General features: G+C 39.9%; 1 protein-coding gene across 5 annotated transcripts in view; it reads left to right on the top strand.

Moving 5' to 3' along the window:
- The window catches only part of SUGCT (succinyl-CoA:glutarate-CoA transferase), a 763,713-nt gene that overhangs the window by 176,852 nt on the left and 567,215 nt on the right, over nt 1-19,646 (top strand). For all 5 annotated transcript variants that reach the window (XM_032874961.1, XM_032874965.1, XM_032874964.1 and 2 more), the window contains exon 9: nt 19,407-19,502. In XM_032874961.1, coding sequence (XP_032730852.1) covers nt 19,407-19,502 — 96 coding nt within the window. The remainder of the gene's footprint in view (nt 1-19,406; nt 19,503-19,646) is intronic.

Here is a 19,646-nt window from a genome sequence, read left to right on the forward strand (position 1 = left end):
ATTCCATAGTTGCCTTTTAGTTTTGTTGATTGTTTCCTTCGCTGTGCAGAAGCTTTTTATTTTAATGTAGATCCAATAGTTTATTTTTTATTTTGATTCCCTTGACTCGGGAGACATACCTAGAAAGCAGTTGTTACAGCTGTTGTCAAAGAGGTTACTGCCTGTGTTCTCTAGGAATTTTATGGTTCAGGCCTCATATTTAGGGCTTTAATCCATTTTGAATTTATTTTTGTGTGTGGTATAAGAAAGTGGTCCACTTTCATTCTTTTGCATGTTGTTTCAGTTTTCCCAACACTGTTATATGTTGAAGAGACTGTCTTTTTCCCATCGGATATTCTTTCCTGCTTTGTCCAAGATGCATTGTATAGTTGTGGGTTCATTTCTGGGTTTTCTATTCTGTTCCATTGATCTGTGTGTCTGTTTTTGTGCCAGCACCATCCTGTTTTGTTCACCAGAGTTTTATAATATACGTTGAACTCCAGAATTGTGTTGCCTCCAGCTTTGCTTTTCTTCTTCAAGTTTGTTTTGGCCACTCAGGGTCTTTTGTGTTTCCATGCAAATGTTAGGGTTGTTGTAGCTCTGTGAAAAATGCTGCTGATATTTTGATAGGAATTGCATTAAATCTGTGTATTGCTTTGGATAGTATATACATTTTAACAATATTTGTTCCTCCAGTGTCTTTCCATTTCTTTGTGTCATGTTCAGTTTCTTTCATCAGTGTTTTATACTTCTTAGAGTACAGGTCTTTCATGTCTTTAGTTAGGTTTATTCCTAGGTATCTTATAGTTTTTGGTGCAGTTGTAGATGGGATCGATTCTTTAATTTCTCTCTTTTTTTTAAAAAGATTGTATTTATTTCTTTGAGAGAGTGAGCGTTAAAGAGAGAGCATGAGTGGGGAGTGGTGGGGGAGGAGGGGCAGAGGGGAGGAAGAAGCAGATTCCCTTGCTGATCAGAAAGACTGGTGAAGGGGCTCGATCCCAGGACCCAAGATCATGACCTGAGCCAGAGGCAGACACTTAACTGACTGAGCCACCCAGGTGACCTAGGCTTTGTGGAACACTGAGGGACATCAATCAGGTCAATGGGAGTCGGCCTTTAGTCAACTTCTTAGCCTCTGAATTCCCTCCTAGGACCTATTGGTACCCTTGTTACAGACTCACCTCTCTCCCACCCCAGGCTAATTCTGACTTAAGGGAAGAGTTGTAGTTTCCTCTTTCCACCCATTCGTAAGTCACGAGCATCATCTACTCACTTTTCGCCCAGTGAGGTCTTGACTCCTAAAGATTCCCTTTTTCTCTCTGGGCCACTGAAGATGAGGCCTCGGGCCCTGACGTGGGGCCCTGACGTGGCTCTGTAGCTGGGCCTCTCTGCTTATCCACTTGGTACATGGTCAAAGAGTGAATGGTCTTGCTATGTGTGACTCCCGTGGGCAGAGTTAGCATTGAGAGGGACTAAGAGGCAAATCTCAACCTGTTCTTCACATCCTGTGAAGATGTTTTCTACTATTCTGCTGTTCTGTGGGGATTGCATCCAAATTTTCTTTTTCCCTTTCTCCTGCTCCCTCTGCCTCTCCATACCCGCCAACCTCTCTAAAATCTTAAAATCTTAAATAAATTATAAAATTACAAATTTAAGAATCTTAAAAAAATTCTTCTCCCAAATTAGAGGAAAACTGTGTCATTTATTCATTTTTTAGGAGTTCAGTAATTACTGAGGGCCTACGCTATCTCTCAGGCAGTGTTTCTGCTGTTGGGGAGAGAAGCAAACAAATCACATCAGTCCTTTCCCTCGTGAAGCCTTCATCCTAATGGACGGAGCCAGAAGAGGAAATGACTGTAGCTTAGCCGTTATTTAGGGTAGACGGCACTGAGAGATGATAGTTTAATCATAACCCCTTCACTCGTACTTCCTTTCTTATCCTTGTCTATCTTGCTTAAGACTCCACACCTTCAATTATCCCTTTTGCTTGCATAATTAAATGCACTTTAGGGTTTTTTTTTTTTTTAATCTTCCAAAATAAAACCTTTATCTTCCTGCTTAACATGTGTGAGCTGTGGTCCACTCTCTCTCCTTCCCTTCTGTTTTCCTTTTTTTTTTTTTTTTAAGATTTTATTTATTTATTTGACACAGAGAGAGATCACAAGTAGGCAGAGAGGCAGGCAGAGAGAGGGAAGCAGGCTCCCTGCTGAGCAGAGAGCCCGATGTAGGACTTGATCCCAGGACCCTGAGATCATGACCCGAACTGAAGGCAGAGGCTTTAACCCACTGAGCCACCCAGGCGCCCCTCTTCTCTTTTCCTTTACACAAGCGTCAAAAGTATTCTTGTGGCTCCTGTGTTCTTTTCATTCATTCCTTAGCTCCCTTAAATCTTGCTTTTGTTTTTACTGCTTTACTGTATTGCATCTTAATGATCATTATGATCTCCTTCCTGTTCATCCAATGTAATGCCCTGTTTCAGTTTTTATTTTTCATTCATTCATTCATTTGTTCATTCATTCATTCAGAACCAATACTTTTCCATCTCTGCCGTGACTTTGCCTACAGTATTTCTTTCATGTGGAAGGCCCTTTTCGCTGTTTTTACATGACTACATTCCCTTTATGAAAGGGTCAGCTCAAATGTCATTTTTTATCTCAATTTGATATTGTTTTAAAAGTCTCTTGTGGGACTGATTATTTCTATTTTTAAATTATAGATTTTAACTTTCTTGAGACAGAAAACCTTCTTTTGTCAACTTTGGGATCTCTGTACCTGACAGAGTGCTCTGCATATAATAAGGGCTTATTAAATATTTGTGCTGAATGCATGAAGGAAGCAATAAACAAAAAGCAACTTTCATTTCTCATAACTTCTTTTTAAAACTAGTGTTGCAGAACAATGTATTCAAACAGAAATTAAAAAAAAATTGAGTATAGTTGACATACAACATTACATTGGTTTCAGGTGTATAGCAAGTGATTCAACTTCTCTGTACTTAGCCTGTGCTCAACACAAGTGTAGCTGCCATCTGTCACCATAATCATTGACTATGCTGTGTCTTCTATTCCTGTGACTTCCTCATTCCACAGCTGGAAGCCTGTATCTCCCATTCCCCTTCACTCGTTTTGCCCACCCCCTATCTCTGGTGACCCTTGGTTTGTTCTCTGTATTTATAGGTTTGATTTTGCTTTTTGTTTGTGTATTCATTTGTTTTTAAAAACAAGTATTTTAATATTTTATTTATTTATTTGATAGACAGAGATCACAAGCAGGCAGAGAGGCAGGCGGGGGGGCGGGCGGTGGGTGGAGCAGGCTCCCTGCTGAGCAGAGAGCCCAATGCGGGGCTCCATCCCAGGACCCTGGAATCATGACCTGAGCCGAAGACAGAGGCTTTAACCCACTGAGCCACCCAGGTGCCCCAAATACAAATATTTTAAAGAATGAAGTTATTTAAAATGCAAAAACATATTTGAAGAAAACATTTGAAACTGAAGACATCATGGGACTAAATAAGTAAACCAGGTCGTTAAATGCTACTTTTCTATATTTCCACTTACTCATCACATTTTTTTTCTTTTAGTTATTTATAACCACTTTCTGAGTGAAATGATTGACTGGGTCAGTAGTTAATGGTAAGAAATATGTTTGATGTATTATCCTAAATATGCTTTTGAAATTCTGTCTCTCTGTGTTGTCTGGTCTTACCTTCTGGCGTTTGATATCCAGTTTCTTCCTGTCTGATTTTGATTCAGATGGATTGGCAAAATTATTCTGAGTATAATGCAAGTATTTTTTTCTTCCGAGTTCAGTACATAAAATAAACCTCAATATGATTTGACTACGATTAATGATAGTTTAGAGGAATGTGAAATGTGTATGTTCCATTAAGTTAAAAATTGCCATGAAGAAAAGGATTTGATAATATGTTCTTCCTTTGTTAAACAAATAAAAGTAGAGATTTTAAAATTACATAACAGCTCTACTGTTTTTTTTTTCAGTGTTTATAGGTAAAATGTTTATAGGTTGAAGTTTATTTCTAATTACTTTGGAATAGAAACCAAGACATGGTTGCTGCAAAGCAGAAATCTTGAATCATAAGTATTATGTAATAATTAAGGTCATGTTTATCTGTAGAGGTTTTTCCTGCTAGAAAGGGAGGTTTAATGACAGATTTTTCTTTACCAAGGTAGAACAGTCCTGTAAAACTTGTTCAGGATCATGACCAGCTTAACGTGGTAAATGTGGTATGAATAGGTAGAATTCTTATTCTTTTTTTCAATATGGGACAGCCTCAATACCTTCTCAATGCCTGCATGTCTTTCTTCCTCAGCCCTAATGATTCTGCAGGACTCCATTTACTTTAAGCTGTGAGGGACAAAGTGTGGCAGATTCAATTGCCTAAGAAATTTTGAAATGTAAAGTAATGGTGTTAGGATGAAAAAGATGTCAAAATCTTAACAGTTCTTTCTGATGGGAGGATAAGTCGTAAAAGGTGTATTCTCTATGGATGCTGGCCCCTTCATTTCTTTTTAAATGTATTTGCCCCAGAAGACGTTTTATAGTTAGTGAATGAATGAAGTTGAGCAGAAGAAAGGAAGAATGACTGATTCAGTTAATGACGTGCTTTCTAAGCAGATATAGAGGACAACTGAGTGACTGTGTAGGGATTCCAGTCCACTTGAGTGATTTGGGGGCCCATGCAGCGAAAATAGAGTGTGAAGCCAAGGATATGATGAAGGATGTAGAACGTGAAACCAGGCACTACGAGGGTGAGAGGGAGTGGGAGTCGCGATGTTGAATAGAGAGAGAGAGGAGGTGAGTTCATGTAGGGATGGGTTGGAGAGTAGAGTGACTTGTGTGTCAGTCATAGTTTCGCCATTCAGCAGCTCGCTGTTTGATCTAGGTGAGACACTGAATCTCCCTAGGCTTAGTTTTCCCATCTGTAAAATGGAGGCTGTAGTACCAAACTCATGTGAGACAATTTGGCTTCATTCATAATATATTCCAGGTAACAGCCAGCTGATCCAGTTCCTATAAATCCACTGCTTCCGTATCCCAGATGCTTACCCACGCCTGCAGCACCTACATGATCTGGCACCTGCGTGTTTCCTTAGCCCTGTCTTGTACTACTGCCTCTTCTCCTTACCATGTTCCAGCAACAATGGCCTGCTTTCTGTTCTGAAATACAATAAATTTTTACTGCAGTAAAGTCTCTTAATTGATGTTGTTGCCTAGAAACATTGCCCTAGATTTTTCAAATGCTTTCTACAGGTCTCAGGTGAAGTGTAACATCTTCCAAGAGGCTTTTACTAACCTGCTATTCTAGAAAAGCCCTCTTATCATTTCTTGATATTTTCGTGTTTGTTTATTCCTGAATGTACCTTACCCTGGAACGTAAGCTTTGTGAGAGCGCAACCCTGTCTGCCTGGTTCATGGCTGTACCCCCTGTGCCTCAAACAGTTTCTGGCACAAGGTAGGTGTGATATTGAGATCTTAAGAAAATTTTTATTTATTTATTTAATTTTATTTTTTATTAACATATGATATATTATTTGCTCCAGGAGTATAGGTCTGTGAATCATCAGGCTTACGCAATTCATAGCACTCACCATAACACATACCCTCCCCAATGTCCATAACCCAGCTACCCTCTCCCTACCCCCCCACCCCTAACCCTCTTTGTTTCTAGAGATTAAGAGTCGCTTATGGTTTGTCTCCCTCCCGATCCCATCTTCTTTCTTTTTTTTCCCTCCCTACCTGCCACGACCCTCTGCCCTGCCTCTCAAATACCTTGTATCAGAGAGACCATATGATAATTGTCTTTCTCTGATTGAGTTATTTCACTTAGAATTATACCCTCTAGTTCCATCCACTTCATTGCCAATGGCAAAATTTCTTTTTTGATGGCTGCATAGTATTCCAGTGTGTGTGTGTGTGTGTGTGTGTATACGTGTGTGTGTGTATATATACATATACATATATTTTATATATATATATATATATATATATACACACACACACACACACACCACATCTTCTTTATCCATTCATCTGTTGATGGACATCTAGGTTCTTTAAATAGTTTGGCGATTGTGGACAATGCTGCTATAAACATTCGAGTGCACATTCCCCTACATTTTGTATCTTTAGGGTAAATACCCAATAGTGTGATTACTGGGTCATAGGGTAGCTCTATTTTCAAGTTTTTGAGGAACCTCCATACTGTTTTCCAGAGTGGCTTCACCAGCTTGCATTCCCACCAACAGTGTAGGAGGGTTCCCCTTTCACTGCTTCCTTGCCAACACCTGTTATTTCCTGACTTGTTGGTTTTCGCCATTCTGACTGGTGTGAGATGGTATCTCACTGTGGTTTTGATTTGTATTTCCCCGATGCCGAGTGATGTGGAGCACTTTTTCATGTATCTGTTGGCCATTTGGATGTCTTCTTTGCCAGAACGTCTATTCATGTCTTCTGCCCATTTCTTGATTGGATTCTTTGTTCTTTGGGTGTTGAGTTTGATATGTTCTTTATAGATTTTGGATACTAGCCCTTTATCTGATATGTCATTTGCAAATATCTTCTCCCATTCTGTCTTTTGGTTTTGTTGACTGTTTCCTTTGCTGTGCAAAGCTTTTGATCATGATGAAGTCCCAGTAGTTCATTTTTGTCTTTGCTTCCCTTGCCTTTGGCGATGTTTGTAGGAAGAAGTTGGTGTGGCTGAGGTCAAAGAGGTAGCTGCCTGTGTTCTCTTCAAGGATTTTGACGGATTCCTGTCCCACGTTGGGGTCTTTTATACATTTTGAGTCCATTTTTTTGTGCGGTGTAAGGAAATAGTTCAGTTTCATTCTTCTGCATGTGGCTGCCCAATTTTCCCAACACCATTTGTTGAAGAGACTGTCTTTTTTCCCATTGGACATTCTTTCCTGCTTTGTCAAAGAGTAGTTGACCATAGAGTTGAGGGTCCATTTCTGGGCTCTCTATTCTGTTCCATTGATCTATGGGTCTGTTTTTGCACCAGTATCCTACTGTCTTGATGATCAGAGCTTTTTAATAGAGCGTGAAGTCTGGAATTGTGATGCCACAAACTTTGGTTTTCTTTTTCAATATTCATCTGGCTATTTGGGGGTCTTTTCTGGTTCCATATCAATTTAGGATTATTTGTTCCATTTCTTTGATAAAAATTGGTGGTATTTTGATAAGGATTCCATTAAACATGTAGATTGCTTAGGTAGCATAGACATTTTCACAATATTTGTTCTTCCCATCCATGAGCGTAGGACGTTTTTCCATTTCTTTATGTCTTCCTCAATTTCTTTCAGACTTTATAGGTTTCTGAGTACAGATTCTTTGCCTCTTTGGCTAGGTTTGTTCCTAAGTATCTTATGGTTTTGGGTGCAATTGTAAATGGGATCAACTCCTTAATTTCTCTTCCTTCTGTGTTGTTGTTGATGTATAGAAATGCAACTGATCTCTGTGCATTGATTTATATATATCCTGACACTTTACTGAATTCCTGTATGAGTTCTAGCAGTTTTGGAGTAGAGTCTTTTGGGTTTTCCACATAAAGTATCGTATCGTCTGCAAAGGGTGAGAGTTTGACTTCTTCTTTGTTGATTTGGATGCCCTTTATTTCTTTTTGTTGTCTGATTGCTGAGGCTAGGACTTCTAGTACTATGTTGAATAGCAGTGGTGATAGTGGACATGCCTGCCGTGTTCCTGACCTTAGAGGAAAAGCTCTCAGTTTTTCCCCACTGAGAATGATATTCACTTGGGTTTCTCATAGATGGCTTTTAATGATATTGAGGTATGTTCTCTCCATGCCTACACTGTGAAGAATTTTGATCAAGAAGGGATGCTGCACTTTGTCAGATGCTTTTTCAGCATCTATTGAGAGTATCATATGGTTCTTGTTCTTTCTTTTATTAATGTGTTGTATCACATTGATTGATTTGTGGGTGTTGAACCAACCTTGCAGCCCAGGAATAAATCCCACTTGGTCGCAGCGAATAATCCTTTTCATGTACTGTTGGATCCTATTGGCTAGTATTTTGGTGAGAATTTTTGCATCTGTGTTCGTCAAGGATGTTGGTCTGTAACTCTCCTTTTTTATAGGGTCTTTGTATGGCTTTGGGATCAAGGTCATGCTGGCTTCATAAAATGAGTCTGGAAGTTTTCCTCCATTTCTGTCTTTTGGAACAGTTCAAGAGAATAGGTATTAATTCTTCTTTAAATGTTTGGTAGAATTCACCTGGAAAACCATCTGCCCCTGAGTCTTGTTTGTTGGGAGATTTTTGATGACTGCTTCAATCTCCTTACTGGTTATGGGTCTGTTCAGGTCTTCTATTTCTCCTGGTTCAGTTTTGGTAGTTTATATGTCTCTAGGAATGTATCCATTTCTTTCAGATTGTCAGATTTTCTGGTGTATAGTTGCTCATAATATGTTCTTATAATTGTTTGTATTTCTTTGGTGTTGGTTGTGATCTCTCCTCTTTCATTCATGATTTTATTTATTTGGGTCCTTTCTCTTTTCTTTTTGATAAGTCTGGCCAGGTGTTTATCAATCTTATTAATTTTTTCAATGAACCAGCTTTTAGTTTCATTGATTTGTCCTTTTGGTTTCTATTTCCTTGATTTCTGCTCTTTATGATTTCTCTTCTCCTGCTGGGTTTAGGCTTTCTTTGCTGTTCTTCCTTTAGCTCCTTTAATTGTAGGATTACGTTGCATACTTGAGACCTTTCTTGTTTCTTGAGAAAGGGTTGTATTGCTATAGACTTTCCTCTCAGGACTGCCTTTGCTGTGTCCCATAGGTTTTGAACAGTTGTGTTTTCATTTTCATTTTTTCCTTGAATTTTTTCAATTCTTCTTTAATCTCCTGGTTGACCCATTCATTCTTTAGTAGGATGCTCTTTAGCTTCAATGTATTTGAGTTCTTTCCAACTTTCCTGTTGTGATTGATTTCTATTTTCAGAGCATTGTGGTCTGAAAATATGCAGGGAATGATCCTAATCTTTCGGTGCCATTTGAGACCTGATATGTGACCCAGGATGTGATCTATTCTGGAGAATGTTCCATGTGCACTAGAGAAGAATGTGTATTCTGTTGTTTTGGGATGGAATGTTCTGAATGTATCTGTGATGTCAGTCTGATCCAGTGTGTCATTTAAAGCCTTTATTTCCGTGTCGATCTTTTGTTTAGATGATCTGCTCATTTCAGTAGGAGGAGGTGTTAACGTCCCCTACTTTTATCGTATTATTGTCGATGTGTTTCTTTGATTTTGTTATTAATTGGTTTATAGAATTGGCTGCTCCCATGTTAGGGGCATAGCTATTTAAAATTTTTAGATCTTCTTGTTGGACAGACCCTTTAAGTATGGTATAGTGTCCTTCCTCATCTCTTATTATAGTCTTTGGCTTAAAATCTAATTTATCTGATATAAAGATTGCCACCCCAGTTTTTGTTTGATGTCCTTTAGCATGGTAAATTGTTTTCCACCCCCTCACTTGAAATCTGGAGGTGTCTTTGGGTCTAAAATGAGTTTCTTATAAACAGCATATTGATGTGTATTTTTTTTTTTATCCATTCTGGTATCTTTTATCTTTTGACTGGGATATGTAGCCCATTTACATTCAGGGTAACTACTGAAAGATATGAATTTAGTGCCATTGTACTGCCAGTAAGGTGACTGTTACTGTATATTGTCTCTTTTCCTTTTTAATCTGGTAATTTTAGGCTCTCTGCTTAGAGGACCCTTTCAGTATTTCCTGTAGGGCTGGTTTGGTGTTCGCAAATTCTTTTAGTTTTCGTTTGTCCTGGAAGCTTTTTATCTCTCTTTCTATTTTTCAATGACAGCCTAGCTGGATATAGTATTCTTGGCTGCATATTTTTTCTTGCTCTGTGTTCTGAATATGTCATGCCAGTCCTTTCTGGCCTGCCAGGTCTCTGTGGAGAAGTCTGCTACCAGCCTAATATTTCTACCATTGTATGTTACAGACCTCTTATCTCAAATGGCTTTCACTATTTTCTCTTTGTCACTGAGACTTGTAAGTTTTACTATTAGATGTCAGGGTAGTAACCTATTTTTATTGATTTTGAGGGGCGTTCTCTGTGCCTCCTGGATTTTGATGCTTGTTCCCTTCACCACATTAGGGAAATTCTGTGCTATAGTTTGCTCCAATATACCTTCTCCCCCCACCTTTCTTCTTCTTTCGGGATCCCAATTATTCTAATATTGTTTTGTCTTATTGTATCACTTATCTGTCAAATTCTTCCTCTGTGGTCCACTGTGTCGTCCAGTAGTTGTTTGCCTCTCTTTTGCTCAGCTTCTTTATTCTCTATCATTTGGTCTTCTATATCACTTATTCTCTCTTCTGCCTCATTTATCCTAGCAGTAAGAGCCTCCATTTTTTATTGCACCTCATTAATAACTCTTCTTATTTCAACTTGGTTAGATTTTAGTTCTTCTTTTTCTCCAGAAAGGGATTTTACTTTTTCAGAAAGGGACTCTATAATATCTTCCATGCTTTTTTCAAGCCCAGCTACCACCTTGATAATCGTCATTCTGAAGTCTAATTCTGACATCTTACTAATGTCCGTACTGATTAGGTCCCTAGCCATCAGTACTGCTGCTTGTTCTTTTATTTATTTATTTATTTTGTGATGAGTTGTTCCACCTTGTCATTTTTCCAGATAATTTAGATAAATAAGAGAACAAAATACTCAGAGGTTAGCAACAACCCCAGAAAGATATACACTAACCAAATCAGAAGAGATCTGAAGCCGGGGTGGGGAGGGGTAAAAAAGAAAAAAAAATATACACACATATATATATTAAACTGGTGAATAGAACAGAGCCACACACTTGATTTTGGGTGTATTTTGGTCTGTAGAAGAAACTACCTCCCAAAATTTTAAAGAAAGAAAAACTTACATTTATAGAAAAATAAGGGAAAACACAATGAAGGGATGGAATATGACTATAAAGATGAAAATTAAAAAGGAATTGATAAGATAAGAAGTTGGTTGGAAAGAGGAAAGAATGTGATCAGGATGGAGACTAGAACAAAGCCATGTGCTAGAATTAGGGTATATTTTGATTTTTTAGAAGAAATTATATCCTGAAATTTTAATGAAAAAAATAACCCATATGTATACAAAAAATAAGGTTAAATACAATGAAGGGATAAAATATGATGATAACAATAAAAATTAAAATGATTTTAGAAAGGTGTTGATTAGATAAAATAGTTTAAAAATGTTAAAATAGGAATTAGGAAAAAAATTAAAAAGTAGAATAAGAAAAAAAATTAAAAAAAAATTAACTTTGAAGGACTAAAGGATCATGGGAAAAAGCCATGAATTCTATGTGTTGTTTTCTCTTAGCTTTTGAGTTTCACAGTTCTCATTGGTGGGTGAACTTGGTCTCGGCCAGATGTTCTTGCTGACCTTCTGGGGGAGGGGCCTGTTGTAATGATTCTCAAATGTCTTTGCCTGAGGTGGAATTGCACCACCCTTGCCAGGGGTCAGGCTGAGTAATCTGCTTGGTTTTGGTCTCGGGAGCTTTTGTTCCCTGAACGTTTTCTGGACAGCTTTGGAGGACGGGAATGAAAATGAAGGGCTCCCAATCTGCAGCCCGTAGGAGCCAAGAGCTTAGGGCCCCACTCCTCAGTGTGCTCTCAGAGAAAAGCAGTCAATCCCTCCTGTCTCTGTGGTCTCCAGCCATACTCCATGCTCATCTGTCCTGTGACCGAGTGTTTCTGTCTCTGGTGCATGGCCCCATTTGGAGCTCCAAATCCAACTGATTCCTGAGCCACTCCTCCCAGAGGAGGAAGGTGCGTCTCCCTGGATCTGCTACTTGTTGGGTCCCTGCCCGAAGAGCAGTGGCCTGACTGTGCCTTGGATCATGTTTTAAGGTAATACTGAGCTGAGAGCCCTCTCCTTGGCTCTGCCTCTGTAGCCTTCTTCCCCACTCCAATAGCTGGGAGCTCTGACACACTCAGATACCCCTGGTCTTTTTGTGACCCTGCTGGTCCTGAGACTACACTGTCCCTGCGAGGACTCCACTTCCCACTTAACCTCTGGAGCGATGTCCATCAGTGGAGCAGACTTCTTAACGTTCCGATTTTGTGGTCCGCTGCTCTACCACTTGCCAGGAGCTGGCCCCTCCCCGCGCAGTCTATCTCCCTGAATGTTGCCTCAGATTCACTTCTCTGCACATCCTACCTTCCAGAATGTGGTCGATTTTCTGTTCCTAGAATTGCTGCTCTTCTTCTCTTCTCTCTCCTGTTAAGTTTGTAGGTGTTCAGAATGGTTTGATAACTACCTAGCTGAACTCCTGGGACCTGGTGATATTTAGGTCTTCTACTTCTCTGCCATCTTGCTCCTCCGATACTGAGATTTTTGAATAAGTGAATGAATGAATGAGGTGCTGGTTGACACTAAAATAAGTAACATTTATAATATAAAAATAAGATAAACATTCCCTTTCTTTACCTTGTGACCCCTCTTCTTTTTTATGCTTTCCTGTAAGACTGGAACATGACATCTACAGATGAGCCTGGGGGAGCTTGGGTGGCTCAGTCGGTTGAGCCTCTGACTCTTGGTTTCAGCTCAGATCAGGGTTGTGAAATTGAGTCCCTCATCTGGCTCTGTGCTCAGCGGGGAGCCTGCTTGAGATTCTTTTTCTCCCTTGCCCTCTTCCCTTCCACCCCACTTGTGCTGTCTCTCTCAAAGAAATAAATCTTAAAGATAAATAAATACAAGCCTGGAGCATTTTGTAGTGCCGCAAAAGGAAGTGCTAAAAACAAAAAAATCCTCACAATGATGGGTTGTGTGTCAGAGGGACACAGGCGCCAACTGAAAAGAGCTTCCAGTGGCCAGAATGAAATGATTTGATCAACAAAATAAAGTAGTATTGGATTATAACCCTAAGTATGAAATAAATACCATGGCTCTGGGCCGATATAAATAAATAATTGAATAAATGAATAGGGGAGAAGAGACAAAGTTCCTGGGCAGAGTTCTAATAATTTATGGGGACAGTTCACTCTCAAGAAGGAGGAACACAACTCCCCACTGCTTAAGTGTGGGCTGTGCTTGGTGACTTCCTTCCAAAGAGTACAGTGTGGAAAGGGGGAGAAGTAAAAAGAATGATTTTGCAGTGGAGACAGCTGATAGCCACCATCTCAGGCAGGTGATCAAAGTCAATGCCAATGGTGATAAGTCCTATCCATTGTTTGTAACTTGGATATAATATGATGAAAATGGCACTTTATGCTTGTGGGTTTTCTTCCCCAAATCCACATGCCCCATAAATTGAAACCTATAATTTTCTAATTATGAGAAAAACATATCAAAAAATCCCCCTTGAGGAACATCCTCCAAAAATATCTGAACTGTACTTCTCAAAACTGTCAAAGTCATCAGAAGGAAGGAATGTATGATAAACTGTTACAGTCAAGAGTAGCCTAAGGAGACAATGACTAAATATAATGTGATAGGTATGCTGAATGGGATCTGCGAACCGAAAAGAACATTAAAAACTAAGGAAATCTGAACATATGGACTTTAATAATAATGCATCAGTGTTGGCTCTTTAATTGTAAAATTCAGATCACACTGAGGTAAGATGTTAATAATAGGGGAATTGGGATAAATAAGTCACGGAGATGAAAGGCGCAGTAGGGAATACAGTCCGTCGTTCTGTAGTAGCGTTGTCTGGTGGCAGATGGTAGCTACACTTGTGGTGAGCACAGCATAAGTATGGAGAAGTTGAATCGCCATGTGGCACACCTGAAATTAATGTAACATGTGTCAACTAAAATTTAAAAAATAAATGAAAAATACAGCCAAGCTGAGAAAAAAAATAAAAGTAATAGGGGAACTGGGTGTGGAGTATATGGGAACTCTTTACCATCTTGGTAAGTTTTCTGTAAATCTACACCTGTTCTAAAATAAAAGTTGGAAAAAATTGTAAACGTTTCCCCACATGAGACTATGTTCTTCTGTTGTATCATTTGAAGTGCCTACTTTGTCTGGTATTACATATGGATATTGCAGTTTATTTAACTTACCCCATTTGGGGGTATATTGGCACTGGTAGTTAGTACTTGCATCATTGGCCGTAACTATGATTAGAGGAAAGGCTGTTTTTGACATGGAGGCTTACGTTCTTTTGTTTTATCTTATTTCTGATATCTTCTCCTTCTTTCTCTGTATTTTCCCCTTAGGGAATGACTTTAAATACTTTCTATATGCTGACGACTCCAGCCCAAATGACTGTCTCACAGACATCTCCAACTCAACATATGCAAAGATGGATTCTTATTTTCCTTCCCTTCACCTCGTTCCTCTCTCTGACTTCCTTATTTCTGTTGAGGCCTTCAGAGCTTACCCAGATATTCAGGCAGAAACATGTTCTGTCCAGTCTGTTCCTAACATATGTCTTAAACCCACTAATTTTTCTGTTTCCACTGCCACCAACCTAGTCTGAGCTTATCATCAGCTTATGCCTGGACCTGCACAATTTCCATAACTGGTCCCTTTTCTCTCTTGTCTCTATTCAGTCCATTCTTTGGACTTAATTGCAAAATCAGTGGGAAGCCCTGTGACTTAAATAGAAGGATGATGTGCTATAGTCCTTGATTTTAAAGTGATCATGGTAAGGGGCACCTGGCTGGCTCAGTCATTGGAGCATGCATCTTTTGATCTCAGGATTGTAAATTCGAGCCCCACGTTGGGTATAGAGATGACTTTAAAAACCAAAACGATCATTCTAAAAGGTGTGCAGAGAATGAGTCCTTCCTTACTCATGACCTGCAGGAGGTAGCATGATCTGTCAACCTCTCCAATTTCATTTCCCATCTTTTTCTTGTCATGCTTTAGTTACATTGGGGGTACTTTCAGATTTTTTTTTTCCTTTTCTGTTTTTTGTATTCTTTCCTGTATGCCACTCTCTTGCCTTACGGCTTTCACACGTGTTATTATGCCACTCTCTTGCCTTACGGCTTTCACACGTGTTATTCTTTTTGTTTTGAAACTTTTCCCCATGGCAGTTCCTGTAACTGTTTAGTTGTCTTCTCCACTATTCTTAAGTACAAAGGGGGCAGGACTGCATCTTTCCATTTACTGTTCCGTACCCAGTACCTAACACAATACCTTCTACAAAGCAGCACTCCATATTTGTTGAATAAAGAAACTAGTAATTACTATTTTCATTTGTGTGTTAAAAAAATTACTGTAGAAACTCTACATTAGGTCCTCTGAGAACGTATGAAGGATTTGCAGTACGCAGTTCTTACCTTGGAATAGTTCCAATTTAAAAGGAGGGATAGGATCAGCTATGAGTCATATTGGAGCATGGAGGAGGACACTGTAGTTGGAGTGGTTTAAAGCGCTGTCATTAGCAAGCTCTGTGACCTCAGATAAGTTATTTCCTTTTCTGTTTCTTTCTTTATCCATGTCTAATATTAAGGGGTTTGGCTAGATTTTCCTGAGGTTTTGGTTCTCAGATCTGGTGTGCAGTGAATGATGTATTAGTTATTTCCCCCGCCCCAGGCTCCATCCCTGGAGAGTCAGATTCAGGAGGCCTGGGGTGGGATCGAGGAATTCTGTAGGTGATTTTGATGCACAACTAGGTTTAGGAACCACTGATCTAGGTCTTCTTAACTTGCCATCTTGTAAGTGTAGTTGTAGTACAGGGTAGACTGTGAGAGTGCAGCCTGAATAGGTAGGTTAAGGTGTTGTGTTTGTTCAGAGGCAAGGAAAATAGTGTTTTGCTTTGGTGATGAGGGGGACTTAATGGAAATGGTGGTGTAAGAGTGGATGGAGAGATGGGCAGGTGCAGAAGCGAAGCGTGACTGGTGTTCAGCGCAGCTCACTTGGAGGCCAGAATATGCAAGGGAGCAGGAGGGAGGAACATCCACCAGTAATGATGTCATGGACCAGAGTTCGAGTATTGTTTTCCCCACTTTACCCGTCATACTTGGTTGTCCTTTTGGAGATGAAATGTTCTATTGTTGCAGCTTGATCCTCATTTGCTAGAAGTGAGCCATGGGGTGGCAGAGAACATGGGGCTGCTTTGGGAAATAATTGGGTGTATTCTTCCTCATGTCTTTTGGGGCTGTGCCCTTTGAGATCCACGTTGACCACATATGGGTTTTCTGGTTAGACACACAGAATACCAGGACCCACTATGTTATCTAAAATAAGAGTTTTGCTGTCAGAATGATTATTATTAAACCAAAGTTGGCCTTTTTGTTTAGATGAAACCATATAAAGGCAACATTCTGAGTAAATTATATAGCATCCACATGATGAAATAATGAGCCTAAGTTTAGGAGATGAAAGTAATGATCTAATGCAATATTTAGAATGGATATACAGTATGTAGTTATTAACCTAAAAGTCACATCCTGCATTCTTTTGATTTGTGGAAAATTTGTCATTAATTGCCAGGAAGCCTGATTTTTCATACAGAATCACGTCATAACTGTTGACTTTCTCCCCCTTCTTCTGCCTTAAAATACTTCATTGTAATAGTAGATTACTCTCAGATTTGCAATGCCCCTTTTAAACACTGGGTTGCTAAGTTTAGCCCTGTTGCTCTCTCTCTCTTTTTTTTTAATAGAATTCTTCCCCCCCCCCCCAGATTTGCCTCTGAATACTGACGAAATCACACTTTGTTTTTGAGTGGCCATGGCTTAAAAACCTTATCTAACCTTTCTGCCCAGTGGGAGCCTGCTGGTTCTGAAATACTTTTTGTTTTCATGAATTACCACTGTGTGGAGGAAATTGATAGGGCATCCCATTTAGAAATAGCCTATGAGATGAGTGTTGACTGTCCATTCAAACTTTACTCTGAATAGGGTTACTTTTATGAAATAGTTGTCAAAGATACAGCTTAGCAAGGTAGGGTCAGAAACACAGAAGTCAAAATTGAGAAGAAAGAAAGAGGTCATGGACCCGAAATGAGGCAGTCAGGCTGATCTCCAGCCCAGAATGTAGCCCATACCTACTCCTGTCAAGCATCTCAGATCAGTCTAGGATTCACAGGTTAACCTGTGATCATCCAGTCAGTCCTACCTCTTTTTTTTTTTTTTTAAGATTTTTTCTATTTATTTGAGAGAGAGAGAGAGAGAGCATGCACAGGAGGCGGGGGTGGGCAGAGGGAAGGGAGAAGTGGACTTCCCACCGAACAGGGAGCCTGATGTGGGGCTCAATCCCAGGACCTCGGGATCATCATCTGAGGAAGGCAGATGCTTAACTGACTGAGCCACCCAGGTGCCCCAGTCCACTTGCAGCTATGCTGATGTTGGTCTACTGCCTATCAGCTGACTTTGAAATTAAAAAAGTAGAGATACCAAGCCTCTTATGATTCTTTGCTTATAAAGTATTACCTTTATTAATGTGACTCATTGGCCCCCAGTAGCACCAGAATTTATTTCGAAAGGAACAGCCCCGACTCCCACTCCCAACAGAGGTAGGTCAAAGAAAAACCTTTCTTCTAGAAAAACCTCAGACTTGAGAAAATCTCCCCAATTTCAAGGAGAGCTTTTATGGGAAAATGACTATACTTGCATCTCTATTATCTGCCAGACTATTAAGAAGAATAACAGTCAGAGGTGTAGACCTTAGAAGCAAATATAAGACCATTTACTTTTTTGCAAATTGTGTTCTGTGTTTATGCTGCCCAGGGTGACATTGTGACACTGGAGGCCTGCTTCTGCTTCAACCAGAACACTGTGGGTATTAACCTGCTCACATATTAGGATTTCATGCATTAATTTGGTTTGATACAGGAGTTCTGCTTTAAAAAAAAAAAGATTGAAAACCATCCCTTTTGGTCAAATGCCCAAGATTTTATAGAGAATGTGTCTGAAGGTCAACATAGTTCAATTAAATACCGACAGTCGTACAACTACTTAGAGTTGACAGAAATGAAAAACCGTGAAACTGGACTTCCCATCCAGTGCATTTTTTACTACAAAATGTTGATTTGATTTTCCATTTTGAAAGACACAGAAGTGATCTGTGAAATGGCGATTAGCACTAGGCAGCCCCAGGCAGCCCTGGAATGCTCCATGGTTCAAATGCCCGAGACCAGATGGAGGTCCAGAAGTGGATGACTCAAAGTTTATTAGTTTTGCCACCTGGGCAGTACAGCCGAACCAGCTGCCATAAGGCAGTTCCAATTTCAACAGAGCAGTAAATGAACATAAAAGTGAGTGTAAATCCCAAGAATAAAGTAAAGGAGAATGTCTGCTGCTCTAAGGAGATTTGTGCAGGCTGAGCCCTATGGAGATAGGCTGTGTGGGAGGCAAGCTGCTGGGCCAGGTAGAGGCCAATCACAGGTTGCCTCCGCAAGCCCTAAAAAACCATCCCTGGAGTTGTTCCAGCAGCCGAACTCAGTTTGGGATCTGTTTGACTTGCTGGCTTGGGAGCCACGTCACATCTGATGATCTAGGATGGGAAAAATGAGCCCATGGTATATCGTGATTATATTATGAGGCCAGAAGCTTTTTTTTTTTTTTCTGGAAACTATGGAAGGTTGTTATTAGGTTTGTCTTTCATAGTTTGGGGCCCTTAGTGTCATGGGTGTTCATGGGAACATAAGCTCCTTGTGGCAGGTCACCGGGAATCGAGTTCATTCTTTTCCTATTCTCCTCATCTGGAATTGGAGGGTTGTAGGTTTTTAAGCGATGTGTATGAAATACTGCGGGAGTCAGAGATTGACCTTAAGGCTTTAGATGACCCCTTTAATAGGTCTAGGGCTTTTGAAAACTGAAATAATTATAATAATGAGGCTATGGGTTTAGGACTAAGTTGAGGGAGGGAGAGCACTTTTTGTGTAAATGAGGATGATTCGCTGAGGAATTTTCACAAGTCAAATAATTTGGACCCTGTGTGTCCATTAAGGATGCTTTGGGCAGCTAGCTCCAGAAAAGTTGACTGAACGGACTTAAACAAAATAGAGGTTTATTATTGCTATTTTTGTCACGAAATGAGAAACTTAGAGGAATATGGCTCATGACTGGTTCAGCTGCTCAGTGATGACACAGGCTCTTTTTTTGTCATCTTGACAGAAAGTAAAAGGACGTGGGTGAAGAGGGGAGAGGAACGTACCAGTTGCCGATGTATTTTGCTGTGGTCTTGACGCTAAAGGCTGGCCCAGGGTTTTATCTATTGGGTCGACCTCTGTCTTCAGGTGATCTTTTCGAGCGCCGAGTGCTGTTCATAGTTAGTCTCATGCGATAATGTAATACTGCTCTTCCTTTCTTTGTACGGTGATGCCTGTATATTTTCTGATCTGCTCGGAGTTGCTTCTCTCTCTCTTTTTGCAATGACATGAACTTGCAAATGAGAACTTTCATAGTATAACCTTCTGCTTATGATTGTGGATAAACTACTTTTTTTTTTTTTTTTCCTGGCAGGTGGCATGTTTGACCCAGGTAGCTGCTAATTATCTCATTGGCCAAAAGGAAGCAAAACGTTGGGGCACGGCTCACGGCAGTATCGTTCCTTACCAGGTAGGACTGATACACACAGCACAGGGTTGGGCTGCTCTGATCTGCAGTTTTGTATGATATGAGTTTGGGAGATTATTTCCCTTTGTAAGAAAAAAAAAAATCCTTTCAGGATATTCTGTTATATATCTTTGTCTGACTGTAACA

The sequence above is a fragment of the Lontra canadensis genome, unplaced genomic scaffold, assembly GCF_010015895.1.
Source record: "Lontra canadensis isolate GAN:19392208 unplaced genomic scaffold, GSC_riverotter_1.0 scaffold54, whole genome shotgun sequence".
In the NCBI taxonomy this organism is placed as follows: domain Eukaryota; kingdom Metazoa; phylum Chordata; class Mammalia; order Carnivora; family Mustelidae; genus Lontra; species Lontra canadensis.